At 39.5% G+C, this 25180-nt stretch overlaps 1 protein-coding gene across 2 annotated transcripts in view; it reads right to left on the bottom strand.

Moving 5' to 3' along the window:
* Positions 1-349: 349 nt before the first annotated feature.
* The window catches only part of tmem104 (transmembrane protein 104), a 42450-nt gene continuing 17619 nt past the window's right edge, over positions 350-25180 (bottom strand). For both annotated transcript variants that reach the window (XM_026354141.1, XM_026354150.1), the window contains exons 9-10: positions 11069-11162; positions 350-3023 (exon numbers count right to left, since the gene is read on the bottom strand). In XM_026354141.1, coding sequence (XP_026209926.1) covers positions 2260-3023; positions 11069-11162 — 858 coding nt within the window. In that variant the 3' untranslated portion in view covers positions 350-2259. The remainder of the gene's footprint in view (positions 3024-11068; positions 11163-25180) is intronic.

Here is a 25180-nt window from a genome sequence, read left to right as displayed (position 1 = left end):
CTGAGAACCCCAGAATATGCATATTGAATATCTTCTTCTAAAACTGTTGCCATTAATATAATTAATTAATAAAATGAGTGGACAAGTGTTCTAACACTGGCTGCACAGATTTGCTCACATTCAGCAATGAGAGCATTAGTGAGGTCAAACACTGACGCTGGGTGTCACAGATCACCCCTAAGGGGCGTTCACACATAGAGATTAAGGAGCTGGATGGAGATGCAGTGAGGTCTATGTGCAGTCCAAACTGTTTCTCTGTTGCACCGAGGCACAAAAATAACTTCTTCTTGGTTGAGTTTGGTCAAAAAGGAAAATCTTATTTGTATTAATAATTAAAGGCCAGGGGGAGTTCAGATGAACATAAAGTTTTTATTTCCTTTGTGAATCATAAAAATCAAACAGAACATCCTTTAAAGCAGTAAATGTCCATATAAACCGGTGAATCACAGGCTGGTTAAATTATTGTAAACAAATACAGAAACGTGGATGAAAATAAAACGAGACAATGAAGAATATCTCAGAACTACTGTGAACGTAAAGAAAACCCATGTAACAAAATCCAAAAAGATCCTAAAGAGAAGACAAGAAAGGACTAGAGTGGATTTGTGGAAGGCTGATTGTCACTTGAATGAGATGGCTTACATGCAGTCTGACAAGCTGCTTTTCAAAAGATAAAAGATGAGAAAAAAACAGGAGTCGATAAGATAAAAAAAACAAGAAAGGCACATTTCACTCTCCAAACAAGAGTCATCAGAACCACACGTCACTTATTCAAAATCTAATCATTCACTCACACACACACACACACACACACAAGTCATGTGTTTGTCTCCAGATGAAATTATAAATATTAATCCAAGGTTAAAGTGTTTGTGCTTTTGATTCAAATGTTTCACTTCAGGTGAAGAGTACAAAAAAAAAATATCATCAGAAAATCAGAGAATGAAAATCAAACTAACTGGGGGTTAATTTAGTTTTCCTGTAAGCATGAGAAAATGGTGACATAGCAAAAAGCAGAAAAGTGTGGTTGTTTTCTAACAAGTACTGAATAGCAATAGGGGAGGGCTTCAGACATTAGTCAACTGAACTATCAATGAGAGAAAAACGTGTGTAGGCGTGGTAACAACCAAGTTATAGTGTTTTTGTTACCCTACCTACATAACTCAAAGACATTCGTTTGTTTTCAGCAGCTATTTTTCTCCCAAAGAAAAGACTAAACCACAGCAGAGTCACAGCTGGCTCAGCAGGACCCTTCACTTACAGCCACTGATGAGTTCTCGACAGCCAGAACTGAATCACTATTATCCTGTCAGGTGTTGGACTGTGTGATGGATACAGTATGAGGCTGACAGAGTTGTGAATGGATGCTGAGCAGTAAAAAATGAGGGACATGCCCCGCGTGTGAACTACAGGCACGGGTGTCTGGTGATAAACAGAGATGGCTCTCTTCCTGGAGGAATATCTGTCAGTAGATAGAGCTCTGCTGTTCACAAAGGGGGACAAGGAGATCGGAGGCAGCCACGACTGAGAAATGGACACCACACGTCAACCGTAAAAGAACGATCACCCCTGATGTGTTCGTTTTTCTTCTTCTGCTGGTTCCTGGTCCGAATTCATTATTAAGCTGAGTAGATGTCAAACAGTTTTACAACAGGAGACGAGTCTAGAGGTGGACTGGCCCTTTCTCTCCTCACTACTCTGCTCCTTTAATTTTTTGTTACATTTTTATGGGACAGTTGGACCTTGAAAGTCCAGTGGATCGTTCAACACTGCAACGTCTGTTCCATAGATCGGGGTTTGAATGAAAAGCATTTCCTTCAATTCTTTCTGGTGCGACTGGGAATCAGAAAAAGACATCTGTCAAGCATCCCAACATCATGTAATTTAAACGCTGCAACACTTCACATGTTTAAAGTTAGATTAAAGCGTACTGAAACATTTGGATATTTTTTAGAAAGTGGTGTGAGTGCAAAATCTCATGAAGACTTCAGACTATCAGCTTCTGTTGACAAAAAAGATTCCTTTTAATAAATTCCCTTTTGTTATTGTCATGCACTGTTCCAGCTTTCTTGGAACATAAACACCTGACATTTGGTCCCTTTTAAATGGATAATTTACTCTGAATTACTTTTCATTTATACAACTAAAGTCCCATACAAAGGCACACTGTCCAACCAGCAGCAAGTAAGGCCTCGTGTACAAAAGAAACTGGCCAAACAAATAGATTATTTTCTAGAAAGTTCATTGAACGGTGAATTCTCATTTCTTGGTGTCAGTCAGGATGATGTTGGCTGTCACAAACATGAGGCAGAAAGTGGCCCACAACAAAACAAACCACACCCAGAAGGCGTGGCGGAAAGGAGACTGGTGCTTGTTGATGGCGTCTCTGCCCATCACAGGCTCCAGGTGGCGTCTAGCGTAAAAAACGAGGAAGGCTGGCACAACATACTGGATCCCTGTGCCGGCATAGGCCCCTGTAATGCCAACCAGTGACTCCAGGTTGTGAGTGCAGAAGGCCACCACGATCGGGGGCACTAGAGTAATGAGGGGAAACACAACGCGGTCCACCACCCACGGATAGGTGCCTCCGTCCCGGTGGAACAGGGTCTTCCAGTTGTTGCGAAGTGTGACAGCAATGATTGGGAAGTTGGTGCTGATGGTGAAAACGGGGAACAGGCCCAAGAAGTAGCGAAGGACGGGAATATCTAAAACATTGCAGTTGTCTGTGAAGTTCAGGGTGTACATGTCGTGGAGCAGTGAGCTGTTGAAGCAGAAGATGGCGGTGAATGAGAGGAGCACGTAGAAGCCCAGGATCAGGACGTAGTCCGCGAACACCAGGGTGCCGACGCGTTTCTTGTTAGAGATGGGCGTCACCAGAGAGGGCAGGGAGTGTTGGCACATGAAGGAGTAGACACACACCCCAAACAGATTGGGGACCCCCTTCAAGGATGCGATAGGTGGATGGCCCTCACCGGCGCCTTTGCCAATGCGGATCAGAGACAGAATGATCATCATGATGAAAGCTGTAAAAACACAACAGAGTTTTATTAGTTTTAGTTTTTTTTAACACACAATAACAATATAATTTAGAAAACTGTACCCAAGACTTTGCATGTGCCAGTTGCCCTGCTGCTGGACCGAGGATGATGTAGTGATATGTTATAGTATAGTAGTGTTATCTACCCACTGGTCAATGAGGAGTGTGACCAGAGGAGCATAATGCAATCTGCATGCACATTTATACTATCTCCTCATCATGTTCCGTTGCTTTCCCTAAGGCTCTACTATTCATGGATACCAACAAGGCAAAGCTGCACTGTAACCATGAGCCAAATTAGAAATGAAAATGTTCTATTTCTTTCTTTATTTTTCAACGTAAAATAAATAAATGCATTTTTAAAAGAGTAATTTATGCATTGCTTATCAGAAGAAAATAAATGTGCTATGTATACCTCTGTAGAAGTGCAATAAAAATACTACTGCTGATCAAATAATAATTCTTTCTCACATGATTTGTGTTGCCAGGGCTGGACTGGGCAATTAATGAACCTGGGCATTTTCCTGTGTTCATTAATAACCCATACGGAAAACGTTTAATGTCCCAGTGTGGAACTGTCTCTCAGGAAGATCAGCTTTAAAAACTAACAAGTGAATGTTTTATGGCTCGATAAATCATTGAAGCCAGGTGAAGCTAGAGAAGGCACCTGCTCTTCACATTGCAGCTGATTTTTAGAGGAGCCTCTCTGGCAACTGGTATGAACATGACTGAAAGAGACAAGTGAGCCAACCCCCAATAACAATGAACCAGTGGCACCAGTAAGGTGTCATAACCATGCAATCCCAGAAGCCAGCACCTCAACGTTTATCATGAAGCTGTCCTTTAAACGCAGGGTGACATTTATGAAGTGCCACTCAGACGATAACCCGCCACGCATACACGTAGAAAATGATTCTGTTTTACACTTTCACACGCTGGGTGTAATACAGTAATGAAAGTGAGTCCCCTGCTGCCTTTGGTGGGAATACACAGAAAGGCAAATACTACAGATCCTAGAAGAGTGTTCCCAGGGTGAAGGGGAAGTGTACAAGGTGGGAACTTAATTAATCAGCTACTGTGTGCTCTTGCGGTGGCACTTTAATGCATGTCAGGAGGATAAAATTAATTCCAATTATCAGAGACAGACCACGAAAGGTACAAAGGGAAGGAGAAGTCATGATCAGCTACAAAGGCTTTCAGGACAGAGGTGAAAGGTTAATTACGAATGCAAGTTTATGTGGAGGATCAGGAAAAACAGTCGTAACAGTTATTATACAGTTACTACTTTTTGTAGTAGGAAAGTGTCAACTGATTAATGTGTTAGTGTCTATTGGAAGCAGGATGCGTGGAGATTTGACCAGTTGAGTCTGCAGTATCACTCACCATACTATGCTATGACGTACAGATTTGCTGTACGAACATTTAGCAGGTGTCACATTGTTTTATTTTTTAGTGTAAATGTGGATGTCTAAAAAAACATACTGTGCTTGCTAGAATAATTTTCACACACGTAATAAAAAGACCCTATAAGGAGAAAAAGATATTAATGTCTCTATGAGGCGGAAAGCGACCAGTCTGCTGTCAGTGAGTGTCTGTCGTGTTGGTTTTTATGGTGTGTCGGCACAGTTGGCACTAGCTAGATTGCCCATCAGCGGTTTTTCTAGCTGATTCAGCATGTTGAAAGACCACTGACTGATTGGTCGGTCATTCATTAGAAAATCACTGAATGAGAAGAGAACTGGACCCCAGTGCCATTTATAACTTCTTATCAAACATCTCGATTATAAGCAACTGTAAACCATCTGTAATGAGTACTACAGTGTGAAAATAGTGAGAAAAAGGTGTCAAGTGCTGTTTTGTTTAGTTTTGTGTATCTGCAGTCCTAGATCAAATACAGACTAACACCACCTGCTGGTATATGAAGTTTTTTTTATAGCCGCACAGTTTGGCTCAGATGAAGACAACATGAGGCGATGCTGCTGAACAGAGGATACAGCTATATCCTAACCTTCATTTCACACTTTCCACACACCTACTGAGTGTAGACACTAACACACATCAGTGGCCAAGGTCTGTAAACCTGCACAAGTGTTTAATGTTTAATGCTTTGGCCTCCGTCCAATGTAATCTCTGACTCTGGGAAGGGTTGCAATCCTCCCTACACAGACCTCAACCTTCCCTATACTGTAGGGTCAAAAGGTTGGCAACACAGCAGCGGAAAATGGATGAGCACACAGACTATTTGACTGTGTTGGTCTTGATTAACCAATTAATGTTCTAGTCTGTAAAATGTTAAAAATAGTAAAAAGTCTCGGCTCTCGAAACCTTGATAATGTTTTTTTATTTGCTTTTCCCAGATCAACAGTCCAAAGCATAAAGCACTTCAATTTAATTTTACACATGACAAAGAAAAGTGGCAAATCTTTGCATTCGAGAGACCAGAGATTATTTGACATTATTGACAAACTGATTATCAATAGTTGTAAATTATCTGTCAATCCATTACTAATCAGTATGTCAGGACGAGAAAGGACCCCCCCCAAAAAAAAATATTAATAAACTTTACAGAGGTCTTCACGGGTCCACTTGGTTCTGAAGACCCAAAACCTCACATGGGGTTCAGGGTTATGGACCCATTAAGACCTCTCATACTGTATGATATCAGATATGACTTTCAAACTCATAAAGAACAAAGTCTACTGTATTCTCTTGGGTTGGATGCACTTGTTCTACTATTCTCTTTCTACATTACTCTCTACTTCCAAAAAAACATCTTTCTTGTGTGTAAGAGCCACCACTACAAACCATCTGCCCTATTTGCTCTTTTTTCCTTTCTCCTTCAAACCCTCATCTACCCCCTACCCTTCTGTCTATAAGAGGTTGTGAAAACAGTGAGCACAGACACCTGTCTAACTGTACACAGGGGAGGAAAAGGTGCAGGACAAGAGGAAAGTAACTTCTTTCCTCCTTGACACCAGCCTTCACAGACTGCACAGGAAGGAAAGGAGCACGGGGTTTTTAATTAAAAGTGCCTCAGGGTGGCTGGGAAATACTCTATTACTTAAAGCACCTTTTTGCAAGCTCAGCCAAGATTAAGATGCTGCAAAAGACAGCATGGCCGGTTGTACTGGTAAGCTCCCAGTTAAATGTAAATTAAGGTTAATAACTAAATAATATTCCAAATCCCTATAAATCGCAAAATCTGAAGCATAAAATCTTATTATTCAGTCCACAATTCACAAGGTTTTATGGTAATTTGATGCAGGACTCATTTGTCTTACTTAAGTCTCAGGAACTAACCAGTTATTTTTCAAAGAAATTGAAAGCCAATCAAATGGTAGGAAGGAGCGAGAACAAAGCCCCTAAAACGAAGCTTTTTATAATGTGCTCATTTGTCACCGACTCTCAGCTGCATCATGCTACATGAGGTGGGCAAATCACATATGCCTGTGACAATTTTATTGCACTCCTTGCACCTAGAATCTTAAGAGTTGAAGCAGTATGCAGCCATAAAATAAGAACACGATAGTTTTGATTGCGCTGACTGCTTTGAAGGACCAATAAAATCTACTGTAGTCCACTTCTTTATCTGCACAGATAAAGAATGTGGTTAGTCACATATGTATGCATTATTCACTGACCAATAGAAACCATATAAAAATCAGGAACCAATGTAAGGTGGTTACTCTTTGAGCTGTTACTTTCTCTGACTTGTTCTGATTTATGGACCTCCTCAGAAAAAAAAAAAAAACCCATTCAAGAGAAGCTGTTGACTTCCTGATCAAGTCTCATCTCCAGCATGTCTATGTCACCTAAACTACTAGAATCCAGTCACAACCCTCCTACAATATCTGTCCAAAGATTCTCCACAGAACTCATTCAGTCACATGGGATGAGCTGTTTACCTCTGCAAATATCTGTCAGAATATGGTGATTACATACACTTTTAAATTGATATGCCAGCACTGCCAATACTCTCTACAACATTTGACACTCACCAACAGGGGCTGAGTAAATTGAGGAGGTGTCAAACAGCCACATATCACACCCACATAACTAGCGCCTGTCCATCTTGCGGCCTGTGATTTATACACATGGATGGGGTTCGCAATGACCTTGTGAGGGATGCCTCAACTTAACAACCCTCGAGAGGAGGCTCTTACAGCTGTATTCTCTCCGGTAGCAAACAAGACTGTTGCTGTTAAGCCCAGGCTGGCTGACACTCTCAATGCTCCAAGGAGTCATCAACTGCGTATGGGGAAGGATATAGTAGAGAAGATATCCCAGGGCTCAATTAATGAGCAGAAAATTGTAGAAGGTGAGAGGTGATCAATCTCATGCGACAGAGCCAGAGAAACCTGCAAAGTGGGAGCTCTCACTTCTGGGAGGGAGAAAAAAAAAAAAGAGTCGGACTTTTAAACATGAGCAACTCCTTGATGAAAGTGTGAAGGTCGAGGACATCTCTGTTGTGTTTTAATATTTCAAATATAGGAGCATTTTAAACAATAAGAACACTGTATTTTAATGTATTTGAAGTTTCTAAAGATGCTACTATTTTCTCATCATTTCATCTCAACCGCCAATTTAAAAATCATCAAATCAAATAATTAATTAAGGCAAACACTCCTTGAGAGCTTTTTGATATTCACTGCAGTAACTATTAATAATGAAGGCTTTTGCTCTAGAAGGCTGTCATTTGAAACCTATCAGGACAAGAGCAAGCGGGTTGCTGCTGCTCTGCCTGGTGAGTGTCTGGGTGATAAGTGGTTGCCTCGCCTCATAACAAATTGTGTGATCTCAGATACGGCTATCAGTAAACACAGCACAGAGCAGCACAGCAGTTGGCCTACTGTTTAGCACCTCATACTGCAGCTCAGGGTCACAGCGATGAACCAGCCAAACTCTGAACAGCCTCACAAAAACATCAATTAGTCCGCTTACTCAGCCGGAGCTCTGGAAATTTACATATTATATAAAGATAAGAAGTGGATGCAACTTGTCTGTGGAACAATCCAAAGAACTTAAATCTTAATAATAGAAAACATGAATAACTCATTATCTGCTTGTACTCTGATCTTGTGTTGTTTTGTACACTAAGCATATATGCTGATTAGGTTAATAGATCAAATCAACACATTTTGATGACCTATAGGAACCCTGTCTGGTCGAAATGTTGTCAGTCATGTGCAACCAAAAGAGTTATTATTTAAACAAGCCTCATGTCTAAATGTTTTAGTTTTGGTTAGAAGTCAAATGTAGAAAGAAACACTTAACAACAGTTTTTAAGTACACTATACTTGTTAGTGGGCATAGATCCAATTAATCATGTTCTTCGACCAAAGCAGACACCCACCAGACGTTTCCTCTAATCACCCAGGAAGTCATTTCAGTAGAAAGTCAAACGTCTCATTACGCAAACAAACATCAATACTAAGCAGGGAAGGAGGACAGGGTGAGTAAAAAACCTGGATGTCATTGCGTTGAGTTTTTTTTCACGCAGAAAAAGAAAAAAAGGAGAAAAAAAAGCCTGATGTTTTAGTCCTTGGCTGACAACAGGGGTGTCACACAGAGAGAGACAGAAAAGGAATGATGTTTTAAAGCCCGGCTTTTTCCCCCACTTAATGTAATTTTTCAGGACCTCTGAACTGTGGTTCTGTTGTACGGTTCATTAAGAGTTGCTCATATTTCACCGCCCCCCTGTGAGCCGCGTGCTCTGGACAAACTGAACTTTCCAGTCAAACAACCACCAGAGTCTCACTGACCTTCAAAAACAATGTCTCCCTCCATCACCCCTTCAAAATGGCACTGGGCAGCTGTGAGTATCCCTGTGGGCACTTTCCTAGCTCCTTAGACAATGCTGTAGTAAACTAAGAACACTAGATGGATGGTGAGAGCCATGGACCACTGAAGCTGCGTCTTTTCATTTTTTATTCTTGGTGCAGTCTACTGCATTTCACATAAATATTCAGTAAATCACACTCAAGATGCAACTCTAAAGATGCAATAAAGCTAAATTTATTTGCCTATTAAATTTTTGTTTATACTCAAATATAATCTTGAAGAGATGCAGAAAGTAAACTTTTTTTTTTACAAACTACTAAAGTACAACACATATCATAATTACGGCAAACTTTTCCGATTTAATCTGGCCGTTCTGCGTGATTCACTTTATCTGCTTATTAACATTATCAACTCACTTCAGTGTGACCAAGGTGAAAAATATGCAATTGGCTGTCTGGTAGATGCACTGACAAATTTCACACCTTCCTTTGCTTTGTGTTTAGTTTTTAAGATTTTATATATAATAAATCATATTTTACATACAAACAGAGCCCAAGCAATCCCCGTTGTGCTACTTGCTATTTTCATTTTGTACCAATTAAGTGCCATGAATGGAAAAAAAAGTAAAATGACTGCTATCAGGACTTCTGGGTTGTACACAAGGTGTCACACTGACCTAAGTTAATAGCTACACCATTGAAAATCACAGCATGTTACAGGCAGCACAGCAGCAGGTGGTTACACCATCGCTCATGTTTGGTGTAAAAAGCAGGGCTCACTAGACAAGAAGGTGACTGCAGTTGAGTAACAACAACTGTGACAAGGTCAAAGCTGAGGGCCAGAGGTGGGGCCCCAATGCTCCAGCCACCTGCTAACCCTGATATACCATGAGCACACAATGTCCCCACACAAGGTAGCACAGGTGACTGCAGGTGTATCCAGAGAGTGGTGAGTAATGGTTAGGAGGCCCATGGACACAACCTTTATTAAACTAAATGGAGTATACTACATAAAAAGCATTTGAAGTGATATTCATACAAGAGTTAGCACTCTCTCCCAGAGTGATCAGCTCAAATTTAAAAATATATCGAGGGAAATATAAGAGGATCTAACGTTAACTTTAGACTAGTTGGTTATTTCTAAACTCAATCAGATATCTGCATGTTCGAAGCTGCTCTAAAATACCTGTGTACCTGTGATTGCTTAATATTTAAATGACAAATTATTTAAATGCACAATTTGTGCTTCACATGTAAAGAGGAAAACATTGTAGGATATTCTAACCATTTCGTACAAAGTCACACTAAATACCAAACTAAACAAAGAAGTCTTAAACAATCCATGTCTTAACAGTATGATAGATTATTTTATCCTCGAGAAGCAGCTCTTCCAGAAATGCTCCAACAAACAATCCATAAATAAGGTAAAATGCACACAACAGAAAATGTACTTGGTTCTCTGCATAGCAAAGAAAAACTAAATTAAAGGATAAATGACATTGGTCAAAATAGAATATTTAGGCCATGTCTTCACTGCACTATTAGGCCGGATTGGGTGTTGTTTAATTAATTAAATTATTAGCAGGAATGAATCAATAATTAATTTTAAAAACATTCCAGAGCTGGAATTCTAATGTTTTGGTAAAGTTTTCCATTATTGGCATGAGCTACTACTGGAGCTATTTCAAATCATTAACCTGCATGCTGAGCTCTGAGCTCTGCCAATGTGGCACAACCAATCAATTACAGACAGACCAGGAGGAGTGAAAGGTGCAGCTAAAACCCCTGTGTTATTTAGCCAGCCAGACAGTGTGTGGATGTTCCCGTTTGTGTGTTGTTTATGCGAGCTAACACATGGCTGTGCGGGGGCGGTGGGAGCGCCATGACTGTGATGTTGTGATTTTAACAGCAGGCCCAGGGCCGGCGGTTTATTTTCGTCTGTCACCCTGTGAGTGACGGTCCAATCAAGCTTGGGACGGACTGTCAAGCCTGTCAGGCTGAGGAATGAGAGGAGATGGGACAGAGAGCAGGATCAAACCATGATGGACGGACCTAAGCAAAGCAGCCACACAGTCAAAACGGGGGGAGCACGATGAAATTGTGGAAGACACAGTAGAAAATGGAAATATGTATGTGTAGAGAAAAAGGAGAATGGCATTGCTGAAGGAAAAGGGAAAAGCTCACAGGACAAAAAGACGGTCAGCATAACTCATACACTGAATAATGAAGAACTATTTATGTTTATTCTTACCAATCCAACGCATTAGTGAGGTGAGAATCTGAAGATATTTTGTCTTCTGAGCATTGAAGAAGGTAAAAGGTCCCAACAGAAGAGTGAACACGCCCTGTAGAAAAGAAAAGAATTGTAAAGTAGTGAATATTTTTAATTGTTTAACTAGCTCAACAATCAACAGCTTACAAAAATCCCAACAAAAAAGCAGGCTGTGACTGAGACTTCCTTTACTATACAATAATAAAAGTAGGAGAATAGAGAGAAACCAAGGCAATAACAGAAAAATGTCAGCCACCAGCAATGATGACAAAAATGTCAGAGCTTGTAAGCAAATAGCATATGGACTACTGTTATGATACTTCTAATTTTTAAATCAACTGAGACTGTAATTTATTAAAGTTTTAGATGTTTCTTGAGGTTGCCTTTATGTATGCTGTGGCTATCATTAGTGCTGAAACAGTTTTGAAAACTGGGTTTCTCCGATTGTGATTTTGCTCTGACCTGTACTGTAACTCTGAAATGCCAGTAGAGTTGCATCATTCCCCATGCGCTCCCATGAGTCCTCTCAAAGCTACCTGAGCAGATGAACATGTGGACCAATCCACAGTCCAACAAAACTTTCAAATCCTTTCAGGCCACAGCCCTGATTGCCTATCAGATACTTTCTTTATCAAGAGCTTCAATCAGTGACAGTAGCTCAGCTACTGTAGCCTCAATTCCATCAGTTCCCCTCACTTCTCCTCCTCCACACCTGCAAATGTATTGCCCTCATCCATTTCTTCCCTCTATCTCCTTTCTCGCACATGCTCAGGTCTGACTGCACAGTTTGAGTGGCATGTGATCTGGAGGCAGCACTGTGCTTTTTCATCTGACGAGCGCCCTGCAGGGTTTCAAAGAGGGACCTTGACCTCACATCAAACGTGGATTGGAGCACCATGGTATCTTATGAATGAATATTTTTTTAGCAAAAACAACAAGAAACAGCTGACATGCAAAATCAATAACATTCCTCTTTGCACATGGAATTCCTTCTCAACGTTTCACTAGATAACAAGGGGGAAGCCAGTTGCTATGACTCAACTTCCAAATAACTTCACCTGGACGACTGAGACTCTTCACCGACTTCCCCCTTTGCACAACACCTGTTCTGTCTGTAGCAAAAAGGTGTATTAACTACACTGTTTTTTTAAGAGACTAACGGATACCAGGCGATGCTCAAAATCTTAGTCCTCCATGCTATAAAATGGCATGTTGTGATGAAAATTAAGTGATTTGTTTCCCAAAATCTGCAACAAATACACTGCGGCTTCCTACAGTATGTCTGAAGTATTGGATTAGAAAACAGAGGAAGTTCAGATGCAGGAAGAGTCGTCTATTATTTCAACCTATACACATTGACAGTTGGGTTATCTGGCAAGAAAAAAAACTTAATAATGATGATGCCTAGGTGTCTATATATTCAAGTATTACCAGCTGTCTTCTTGGCAAAGTGCAGTCTAAGCTCAAGCCAACTCAAACCATAAATCTGTAAAACCCATTGGAGGTAATGAATGAACCATTACAAAGAGAGATGTGTCTGAAAAACAAAGGGAAATTAATAGTAGCTGGCTGACATACAGCAATATTTTAGCGCTGATTGGTTCTGCGCTGTCAATTGTTTCCCAACACCTTTGCTTTCATTGTAAACTTAGTAAACTATAGTATGACATCAACCTGGGCCCAAGCTCGGATATATTTAAGTTTGAAACATATTTTCATGATTATTGAGTTCCTGATACAATGACTGAATAATGGTGGCTCAAAATCTAATGACCTGCTTGGCACTTTGAGAGTATTTATCAGTCCAATCATCTATTCTGTTTAAGTGTGCCCTCACTGAAGAAGCTGTGCTCTTAACATGGCCTCTAGCATACAGTTCCTAAAAGACAGAGAAAACAAATATAACACTCGGAGTTCGTCTTATTGATGATTAATTATTTAACAGAAAAAGCAAATACAGGAGGAAGGTCAAGTGTTATGGACTACTCGGGGCGAGTGTGACAGGAGATGATTTCACAATGAATATTAACACAGGTTGGTCATCCCGTTGATTATTGTTTATTACGTTACATCGCCTGCAGAGTCGTCAGACACCGTGTCTGTGAGACACTTCACTTCCTCACGTCTCCATGTTTGTCCTCAACTAATCAAACAGCTTGTATTTGGTGGACAAGTGAAAGAATTGGAAATCTACACTACCCAAAGCCCTCAAATCATGCGATACATAGCGTTTGGTCCTGTTTTGGTTGCTCCTGGTGCGCTTTCTCACCAGGAGGACCGCACCAGAGTTTGCTAGATGATGCAGATCAAGACCTCCTCTTTATGGGGGTCTCGGTGCGGTTGTTTTGATGCACACTCGAGTGCGATTACCGTGTTCAGAGATCAGAGATAACAAACCGCACCAAGAGGGAAAACGAACTTGAGTTCGACTGAATTGAACTACAGTAAAGCCTGTGAAAGCACCCCAAGACAGCGGTATCTGATCCTACAGTAAGAGTAAGAATATAAGTGTAAATGAAGTTTGATTCTCAGGCCTACATACAGTAAAATATACTGGTTTATCATTGCTTTATACACTAAAATCCAGGCCGGAGTAGCAGAGATTCAAGTAACATCCCTGTGAGTTAATAGCACAAAGTCTGTTAATATGTGGGCATATGGCTGAAAATGTTCTCAGCAGTTTCTGGACAACTCACAAATCAATATTTCATTTCCAACTACTTCTGATCTCCCATAAAACTCCATACTAAAAAGAAAAACTATGTTTGCGCCAATATGATCACCAACACAGACAATTGTGCAGATACTAGAGATGTGATTGTACACAGCACTTTCTATATACAGTATATATACTATATAGATTATTTTTGTCTCAGGTTGTTTCACACATCAATACTAAATGTGCCTTACAATTACAAAACACAGTGATTTAACAGCAACAATAGTAATGGCAACACATAGAGGAAGATTCACCACAGAAAACATTTAACTGTCTAATCACATAGTCCATTAATCCATTAACTAGACAATGATGGCACAAACTGCATATCAAGTGTGTACTCCCACAGCAGAGACAGGAAAGCCTTGGCCCTCTGAAAAAAAAACATTTATGTGTTTGGTAGAAATTAGATCACAGAGGTATTAGATCAGTGGAGCTGCACAGAAACAAGGCACAGAATAATAACAGCATGGGAATGGAAAAGTGGAAGTGTGTGTGGGCGAGTGTAAAGGGATCAGATGCCATGTGCTGTAGGATGACTAAGACCCAAATAGTTGGCATGTCCCTATACCAGAGCATAGAGGGAGAGACTGGTAGGATCACAACACAAATCACTTTCCAGCTTTATGGAAATCAACAATTCTTTACAGTAGATCCTCTGAAAGCCCTTCTTGGTGAGGCAGGGCTCACATAAGCGTATTCTTGTATGGAGCAAACTTAAAAAGTTTAGCACTATGAGGTTTTTATAGTTGTTCTCAATAAAGACATTATTTATTATTTATTGTTATTATTTGAGGCACATTATATTGGTTAATACTCTTGACTTAGATGAAACCATGAAATTCTAAAACGTTCATATACATTTTCTCGCCACTGTACCTATTAGAGGCAAGCGCTACTACAGGAACCTCGAACTGAACTACAGAACCCTGAGGCTTCTGTAGATCGACTTCAAAACAGCATATTTCACATACTCCCAAAAAGTGGTGTTTATTTTGTTCTTGGAAGACATTTGCAACATAATGTGGCAAGACAGCTCCCTCTAAACTCAACACTTCCTTAAGAAAGTTCCTTCACATGTTGCCCCAACAAATAAAACTCAACTACTTGTGACTCACAACAAATTCTCTACCTTTTATGAATCTGAATAGATGGATGTATAAATACATGTATTTATGAATACATGTACATGTATGTACATTTTGAGTAACTATATTATACAGACTTTGTCAGTTAGTGGGTATGTTGATGCACAGCAAAGTGGCATATAGCATATAATGTTTTGCACTTGAGGCATCTTGATGTGTAACACATGAACACATGCAAATCTACTGAAAAGCCACACAGAAAATTGCAACTTCTACTTCACAAAGCTATCAACACAGCACAACAATAGTTCTACTCTAAATGATAATATTAACAGCACATTAGTTTCAGTATCCAAGGGAAATGTGTAGCAGTGTCAACTAGAGAAATAAAACTGCTGGACAACAGGAGAAGACGACATTAATATAACTTGAATTCCTTAACACAGACATATTGAATGACACTTGGTTCCAATGAATTTATTCATTTAATACTTTGCTCCGGCTGCACTAGCAATTTAATCTTACTCTCGCTTGCAAGGCCGACATACAGCTTTTTGCCTGCATTTTTAGCTTCCTGCCACAGAAACTGCTTACGTTTCATGCTCAGATAAATAAAAGTCTCAATAAACAAAAACAAAATATGTCAAGAGAAAAGTGGCATTAATCAATTCTGGCTAGATGCTTCCCCCGCTTTCCCTCCTCTTCGGCTAGCTGATGGGTTTTGCTTCTCCAGAGCAGCACAATCATCAACTATTTCACATTTCACTTGTGACAACAAAGACATTCTTAAAAATGGCCAATTTCTCCTCCTCAATATGAGACAACACCTTTAACAACAGCTACCTCGCTGGATGCAATCACACACTTCAGTGAAATGCAATAAGCAGTGAGTCTAAGATGAAAAACTGCAAAGGTGACAAGGCAATGACGGATACAAATACTGACATCTGCCCTATTAGCTCTCTTTAGCTCTCAGTGTACAGAGTGTAGGCAGATTAGCAGATACTGAAGAAAAAAAGATTCTTAAACTTGAGTTTAGTGTAAAATCATTAATTTGTATAATGCGTGAGAGCTCAACAGGAGAACAGTTGTATGCAACCATTACAATGGAAAACGTAAATGGTGGTCATATAGATTCCTGAAATTCTTAAAATTGACCAACTCACAATGTCCCCTAATTTGTGAGCATTAAGGCATGTTAAAAAACATGAATTCAACTTATATAGAACCAGTTGACTCCATCACAATATACAAATGTGTTTTGTTTCTACAACTCTCAAACATTTTCAAATAAGCACCACTTCACAGATTAGGCTACAACCTGAAAGATGATCTTTTAAATCTTGTACTTCTTAAGATTCTTTGTTACAGTGAAAAACTTCAGATAAAACATCATTCTTGCCAGCAGCCTCTACAGATGATACAAATCAGGTAATCAGGTAATTGCCATCTTTTGGGATCCACACTGTAGGTGTGTCATCCTCGTTCAAAGCTTCAGTTCTTTGTAGTGACACCATTGTTATTTTGGCTCCCAACAACACCTTTGTTGTTAATCCTCATGGCTATAACCAAGGTCTCATTACAGACCGTGACCTAAATCAAGGCAACACTCGGAGGACAGATTTTTTTTTATCATTATGTCAGAGCTGGAGGGCTCAACAACCTGCTGCCTCCTGTTCCTGTTTCCAGGGTTACTTAACATGGTCATATTTCCACAGAGCTCCCAAGGAAAGCAGTCAGGTTAAGGTTCAGACCTCCCGCTGAGCGTGGAAGACAGATCAGATGGATGTTGAATTCTGCCGCTTTCAGATGTGAATATAGAGCGAAAGCTTTGAGAGAGAGGAACACTGCTTCTCAGGTTTTTAAATATAGGTTATGAAAACATTTTAAAACAAAATGGGGGCATCCTGATAATCTAGGGGTTTACTGTCCTCTTTATAATACAGGGAAAAGGTATTTCTTTTAGAAAGTCACTTTTTTCCCCATCAACTTTTCCAGCACACTCTGTGATGCTGCAAAGTTACAATTTGGGAGTAAGAGATTAATGGGGCTTAGATATGGTGAATGATCTCAGTAATGGTGAAAACCTGCCACCAACTGGCAACCGGGGCAGTAGCTGTCAATCACTTTCAAACTTAATAAAGACCAATGTTTTGGATTTGTGTGGATGACAGCGCAGAGAGTATGGTATGGATATGTGATTGGCATTCGACTGCATGATTCAAAGTTCACAAGCCAATATACTGGTCTCATGAATCGCCCCATATGTGAGCGTTTCTCCTGAGCCACGTGTTGCGTGGACTAGTCATCCATCACAGTTGGACTACATAAGTCAATCCCTGACCATTCATCCCATTTAAGTAATTAATCAACATATTTTCGGCTGTTGTCTCCAGAGTTACTCAAATACTGTGATGGCACAGTTGTTCTGAAGCTCTTGGATACTACTGTAGCTGAATTCATATCTAGCAGAGCCATATGAGTGTCTTCTTCATGACTGCCAAGCTATCAAGCACTGGACAATTGTGAAATTACTGTTCAGTCTGGTAAATGGTTTTAGCTGGTGTTTGTCTCACACGAAGACAGTTAATAGTAAAAGACCCAGAGGGCGAGCAGAGATTGTGCTACAGACAAAGTCCAGCATTGAAAATCAGAAGTGCCCCTATGATTCCATGTGGTGGTGCAGCCTGGACACTGATAATCCCCCCCACAATCAAACAGAGAAAGAAAGATTACGATTCCCAGTGCCCACAGTCCCAAGGTCCCAAAACATTTGTGTCTGATGTTAATCTTTATTCCAAACAGATTTTAAACAGAAAACGGTGGAATGGCTGGTCATCATTCATTAATTTTTCTTTATTATTGTGAATTACTGACTATTTAAGTTGTTACCCTATATGGTGTAAAGACACAAGATATAGAAAAAAAAAATAATCACACTCAACTTATATTGTTTTCTTACAAGAACATATTTGTGTAACACATTTTGCCTGTTTAGGGGAGATATAAAACTGAGTAAACCAGATCTATTTCACAACTGAAACGTGCAGTTGCAATGCAGACACCTCGCCACCAACTGAAACACAGATTTGAGCAGAATAGCTGCAAGAAGGACCATAATTTAGGACCTGAACAACTGCACAGATCATTTAACTTTAATTAAGACCTTGAATGTCTAAAACATAGAGTCAGGCAATCTAAGACTTTTTCAACCCACAGACAGTTTTTTTCCTTTTCATTATGATTGATTGAAATTAATCAGAGAAATGAACCAAGTACTCGATACATATTTAAATGGGGGAAGGTTCAAAAAACGTGTATGTGTGCGTGTGTCTTTATGACAAAGCCCATAATCAATATCTGAAAAAAGAAAGAGAGGTTGTTTCAGGTTATTTATTTCTGGAAATGAAGCAAAACAAAATAATGTTTGAATGTTGTTGAGGAAACAACAACTTCGACCTGACCATAGTGGTATGGAATAGAAATAACATCAAATAAATGCCCTGAGGATATGTACAAACTTTTATGATAGCAATAACTAGTCAACTGATTTGCTGCACACACACAGACATGCACACAACACGGAGGAAAAGTACGCACAACACATGATGGTGGGGGGGTGACACTCTGCATAGAGGCAGGTCATACAGAGGGGGGAGGAGACAGTGTGAAGTTAAAGCCATAAAGCAACTATACATTTGTCAAGATGAAAAAAAGAGTGTATCTTCAGAATCATTAATAACCATCAAGTAGACATAATTAACAAATAAATAATAGAAGAATGAATGGGTAAAATTATTTCAGTCGTCATATTTCAAGAACCATTTACAATTAAGATATATGGTTCCATCTTGCCTTAGATTCCCTTTATCAGGAATATATTAAATATGGGCCGTTTACCTTGTGTGAGTGCCAACATGCAGCCCTCCAAGTTATTAAGTTTGCCAAGTGACGGCTCGATAAATATAAATTAATAATAAGATGAACATACTTCAAAAAGCGTAGAGCTGAAATGATTACTCTGTAACACTTGGATGACAATTGCCATAATTGCAAAAAACTTCTCAAATGTTACACTTCCTGTTTTATGTAATTGTAAATCACACAAATTACAAATACATGCATATGGTATTTGTAATTTGTGCGACTAGTGAACAAATATGTGTCTTCTACAGTATTTGTGTGACTCGAGCTCTAAATACAGTAGGCATGACAGAATGGCAGAGATATGCCCATATTACAACAGATCCTGAAAAAAACTAACTCGCTTGCACCTAGTGCACATGCATCACCACGTTTTCTACTACGCCTACTTTACTTGCAGTTTCTAAGTGTTTGATCTAACAGTATAGTATGTGTATATGTTTTCTGCAAATATAAAAACCCTCTCAGTGTATTTGCAGTTTGTCTTTTATGGGACATTCATAAAGACTATATCTGAGATTGCTGAAGGCCTATCAGGACAACAGAAAGAAATCTCCCTGGAGGTCCTTTGCCCAGTTTGATTAGACTACAGTAGGTTTGTTTATTATAATAACTCTATTACCAAGCACAATAAATGCATTGGCAATTCTATACACTGGATGTCAGGGGTTTATCAGGGGCTATTTTAAAGTTTAAATAAAAAATAATAAAACTGATCAATATCTGAAATTGTCTTTTACATTTGTCAACCACTGCTTTTTGTGTCTTCAGCTGACACAAAGGTAAAAGGTAAAAATAAGAGTCTGTTCAACTATAGACAAACTTTAAAAGCAGCTTTAAAATCATTTCCAATCGGTGAAAGTGAAACATCCTACACAGTAGCTTACACTGTTAATGAGTTATGTGGCCCTGGAGAGTGCCGTGTCTCCACACTATTAAAGATAGGACTGTAACAAGAGGAAGAAGACAACGCTGACTTAAGGAGAGATGGAGGAAGGATAGAGAGAGGGCAGAGATGCAAGGAGAATGTATCTTTGTGTTCCCTGGAACAAAGTGAAAGGACAGCCAGTATGGTTTACTAAATGATCACTAAATGAAGTTAAGGTTAAAATGGACTGTACCTGTTTTGGGGGTCACTTCTGATTAGAGTCACCATGGTAAAATTTAATGCAATGACAGGACTCTGAATAATTTCACCCAATAAGAGGCAAGAAGGATTAACTATGTGACATTCAACTTTATACCAGAGAGCCAAATTGATATAAAAATATAGAGCAACGACACCTTTATCTCACTGCAGTATCACTAAATCACACGGTCTCATCACTGTCAAGCAAAGACCATTGCAGTATGCAAGCAAAATTAATGAGCTCGTTGGACTGTTTGTGGTAGAAGTCTTGTGTAAAAGTTAATCACACTTTGGTCATCTGCAATGTGATTTAGAAGGTGATTAGGATGTTCCACTTCAATGATTTTAATAACAACAAAAAGGTCTTTCAGCAAGAAAGCTCTCACGTTTCGGTAAGGTCACATTTACCTTGGATCCTCTTTACAAACACTGAAGGAAAATAAATCAAAGATAATTCGGGAAAACGAGAACTACCTAAAAACAGTTACATGCTGCCATCCCATTTTTGTGATTATGGAGCAGGGTTTAATTTGAATTTAAATTCAGAAATTCAAACATTGCTTACTCTCTCATAACCACATACAGTACCGTAGCCGACCAATTACTGCTTAAAGCAGGGTTAAATCCTCAAATTAGCTGCTCATAGTCTTAACTAGTCCCTCAATTAATAATGCGGTTATGCTTACAAACCTTAACTGCACCCTGCTGTGGTTGCATATAAAAACATGGATTTACCGACATTAATTTTTTTCACAAGACAAGACAGTCACTCTGCAAGGTAAACAACGATAAGCATCCATTTGTTCCAGACTTTGACATTGAACAAGCTGCTGTTTCCAAGATATTTCCGTAATTAAAAGTCGTAATATGCAGTTCTGCTTCTCAAAAAAGAAACCATTACATACCTATCAAGGTAAAAATAACGAGCAACAGCACACAGAGAAGATTTATGACGGGCTTGGGACATATCTGGGGAGGAAATGAGAAACGATAATTTGCCAGTGGTTTAATAGGGCGATGGCTATTTCACTCCGCCCATTATCCCAACTATTGTAAAAAGGGAGGCACAGAAGGAGGAGGAAGAGGAAGTAGCTGCATTATAGTACATGACACTTTGCTCCCAAATTAAACTGGCAGACCCTATGAAAATATAAAAGAATAAATCAATAAAGACCGCTTTGTGAATGTGCAATATGTTGAGCCATAATTGGAAAAGACAATGATTGGATATTTTATTCGCTACTTTAAGGAAGAGCAGAATGGGTCAGTGGACAGCACTTAAGCAGGTGCTCCCTGAGGAGCAACTACAGAGCACCATGACCTACAGTAACTAACCAATCCATTCATAAAGACACCAAGGTGGGATGTTGCTTCCATGGTAAACTACAAAGTACAAACCAGCAAACATGCAGCAGTAATGACCCCAAGGTAATACTGGGTTTCAATGAGGACAGTTATTGTTAAACTGTCTGCATTTTAAATGTGAACCGCTGTACATTTCATGGAAATCATGTTTATTTTAAGCAAGTGAGACCATTACATCACTCTGAAATGTCCTTGTACCAGATAACCAGCTTTACACTACTCCCATTCAGTATGTAGACTTGTCTCCTTTTTGCGTCCTTCCTTATTGTGAAATGAAAGGACCTTGTTTAAGCAGAAAACGGACAAGTAATAGTAGTAGTAGTAGTATATACACTTTACTTCAACTGCAAGCAGAAATAAAGAAATGTGGTAAATTCAATAACAGACTCCAAACATTAACATTTTACTGATGGAAATGGAGTAGCCTACTGGGAGGAAAAATGTGCTGTAAATAAAAATGATATTATCTGCTAAACTTTAGTGGGGAAAGACATCGGTATAGAAAAAATATATATGATGCCACAGCATAAAGTACATTTTGTCTAGTAAAACAAGTCCTTAGCTAAAAAAGAAAAAAATCCTCAAGGTCCATTAGTTATTCTTTAGTGACCTCTGCAGAACAAGTCATTCCTGCACCAGCTACATAGTACGTCTTCTCCCTCTCCTGATCTGCTGCTCTGATACAGCTTCCTGCTGCTGTGTTGAGTGGACTCCCCCCGTGTGCATCGCAGCTTTAACACTTCTTCCTGCTGAGATAATCTCAATTAAACCATCTGCACTGTCATCTCCCCATAGTTCCAGCCCTGACTGGGAAAGTCGTTGCCACTCGGCTGAAGTATATACCTCCCTACTGTACATATCAAATTTGAGTGTGCGGCCATGTATATGACATCTCTAAGATAGCAAACGAAGCTTATCCTACTCTTAAGAACCCACACTCAGCCCAGTCAATTTGATACTGGTACATAAATAGCCAGAGCATAGTAATTTATTAATCTTCCAGCTTTTACTGTTTTTCTACAGGATAAAAACATAAACTCACTCAGAACAAATGTGTGAAAATCAAGGACATATTATCAACCTAAAATGTGGGTAAAAATGTATCATGTTTAGAACAGGAGCTGTTCTAATTTATTTGTCCCTTTCCTGTGTGAAGTTGCAATTGAACTAAAGAGCTTTTGTGCAGGATTCAAACCCAAACAATCCTGTGCCATGCCAACAACATGCTACTGTAGTTTATTTTCTATCTTTTGACAGTGCTTTAGATTTTTTCCATACAACATGATAATCTACAACAGTCTCTCTCCATAACGTTTGTCTTTAGTATTCGTGTTTCGGAAACACACGCTCTCATAAACTGACTAAAGAAATGAAAGAAGGCATCAATGCTGTTGAAATACTGCAGTAAAAAAAAGATGGCGTCCACAGAGAACGAGCATCAAGGTCACTGAAATTCCTCTCGGAATAAATCTTTTTTTGTCACTTTATTAATCAATCAGTCCAGTCTTGAGGAAAGTGGTGGGGTGGGTCATTTCTGAACACTTGGCAGGGGTGGGTGGGCTGCTACTTTGCTTGTACGCCAAATAATAAATTTCAATGCATGACACACTGTATGGCTTAATAGACACGGTGTAAATTGAAACATCTGCATGACGATGAACGGAGTGAACATGCAGTGTAAGCATAATGTGCCTTTTAGCTCATATACCGCATTGATTTTCTATCACTCCCCACATACTGGGAGAACAATAAATCAGCCATTTAAACTGCACCGGCTGTCCAGCAGAGTGGAGTCTACCAACCACTGCTTGACTAGCCACTGTGGCAAAGCCCCCACAGTGAAATTCAAAAAGAAAACTTAGCAGGGGACAATCAAGGACACAAGTTTAATTGAGGTCTCGGGAATCACTGCTGGGGCTGAACAAAAACCCAGAAAGACCTCACAGTTGCGCAGCGGCTTAATCTTTTCAATCAAAGCTGTGTAAAGGGTTAGGATCAACACTGAGTGCTCTGTTATGCAATGGCCTCCATCTCCCTTTCACACCCTCAAACCTGACAAATATTGTAGATATGAGAAGAACAGCACTCAGCTATCCACTCAGGCAGTGAACTTGAGAATCAATCAGAGACAAGCCACAGTCAATGGGATCGTCCTAAGAGCCATCAGAACCACAGATGAAAGAAAGGGCTCTCGTGACATGTCCACAAGTGATAATGCTGATGTGTGAAGTCAATACTGATTAAGTCAAAGATCTGACCTGAAGAAAAATCAACTGAGCTGCTTTGGGCTTTATTAACATGTAGTAATTACTGCAGTCACTTTTTTAATTCAGCACTTTATTAAAATTATGGTGTCTACCATAATGTTAGTCAATATCACTTTATGTTTTTTGAAAGCTGAGTAAAACGGGACATGACATTGTGGAATAGATAAGACTGTTGTGAAGAGGCAGAAATCAGCTAATTTAACTAGAAACCACGCGTTTATTCCAGTCTACAAACAGGCTGCAAGTCAAGACTGACACTCAGTTGATGTGACTGACACATCATGAAGGAATAAGCCAGAGGTGTGGAGCTAATAAGAAACCATGATGCCTGAGAACACACTAAATTCAATTGTAGCCTCCAGAAGTTAAAGTGAAAAAAGCCAAAAAAAAAAACAAACAAAAAAAAAAGACCAAGTCCAAGGAACAGGTTGAAAAACACTGGCCTGCTGCAGTCACACCCAAGATATTAACAATCGAATGCAAATAGTGTCAGAACTCAAAAATTAACTACAGACCTACTCATCTGCAAAGGGACAGATGTTAACAGACCTAAAAATAACCCACAATCGGTTGTCCACTGTGAACAAAGCACCCCAAACACTGTCTGTCTAGGGGTAAATTCAGCCAGAAATGTTGAAAGAGATTCACACCCAATGTCTGAGAACACTATGCCTAAAAAGAAGGTACGTCACTAAAAAAGATCACCAGACAGAAAGCTCCTGTTTCTAAGGGGGAGACTCATAGGGCTGAAATTATGTTAATTAAATCATTTGTTAGAAATGCAATCAGCCCATTCGTTATGAAATAAAAAGTTTGAATTTCGGGACTTGCTGTTTTCTCTGTTTCATAATAAGATATTTGAGATTAGGATCATTGGTCAGACAACAAAAGCTGCAACGTATCTGTGGTGACCTTTACAATGTGGGTCAAGATGAAGCGGTAGGAGCATTGATGAAGTAGTAGGAGACCAGTGAGGGTAAGTATCAAAACTGTGGATAACAATTTATCCTGAAGTACTCACAAGAGGCAGCCTCTGTCCATCACCAAAAACAACTATCTCTGTCCAAATCACTCTGTCCCTTTGCCTCTCTTTCCCTCTCTCAGCACCAATCACCCTCACAGGGATTAAAGCTCTTTAGAGCAACACCATAATCAGGCTGCACTTTAATCTCTCATCATTTTCTAAACTCCAAAAATGCTATGGCTGCAGTAATGTCTCTAGCACCACCGCAGTGATTCCAATGGACGCAGATGAGCTGATGCCTTTTCACTACATGGACCAAATGCACTTCCACAGGCATTTGTTGGTGTATTTTAATTATTTACACAACAGTACACTACAGTACAATGCAGTACTAAATAAGGTAGAAAAGTTGAATAAAGTATCTTGTCATGAGATGTCAAATTCTTAAACAGGCGGCATTACTTGTCAATCTACAGAATTAGCTGCCATTATGCTGATAAAATACATTTTATCTATACTCAAATTAGTATGACAACATAAAACTAAGTCCTGCAGTGACGAGACTTTTGGGAACTAAGAGAGCAAAAACAAATGGTTTATGCACATTTATTTAGTTTAGTATTTTTGGCTTTGTG

Source organism: Anabas testudineus, chromosome 8 (assembly GCF_900324465.2).
Source record: "Anabas testudineus chromosome 8, fAnaTes1.2, whole genome shotgun sequence".
Taxonomy (NCBI): Eukaryota; Metazoa; Chordata; class Actinopteri; order Anabantiformes; family Anabantidae; genus Anabas; species Anabas testudineus.
This window is presented reverse-complemented; position numbering and strand designations above follow the sequence as displayed.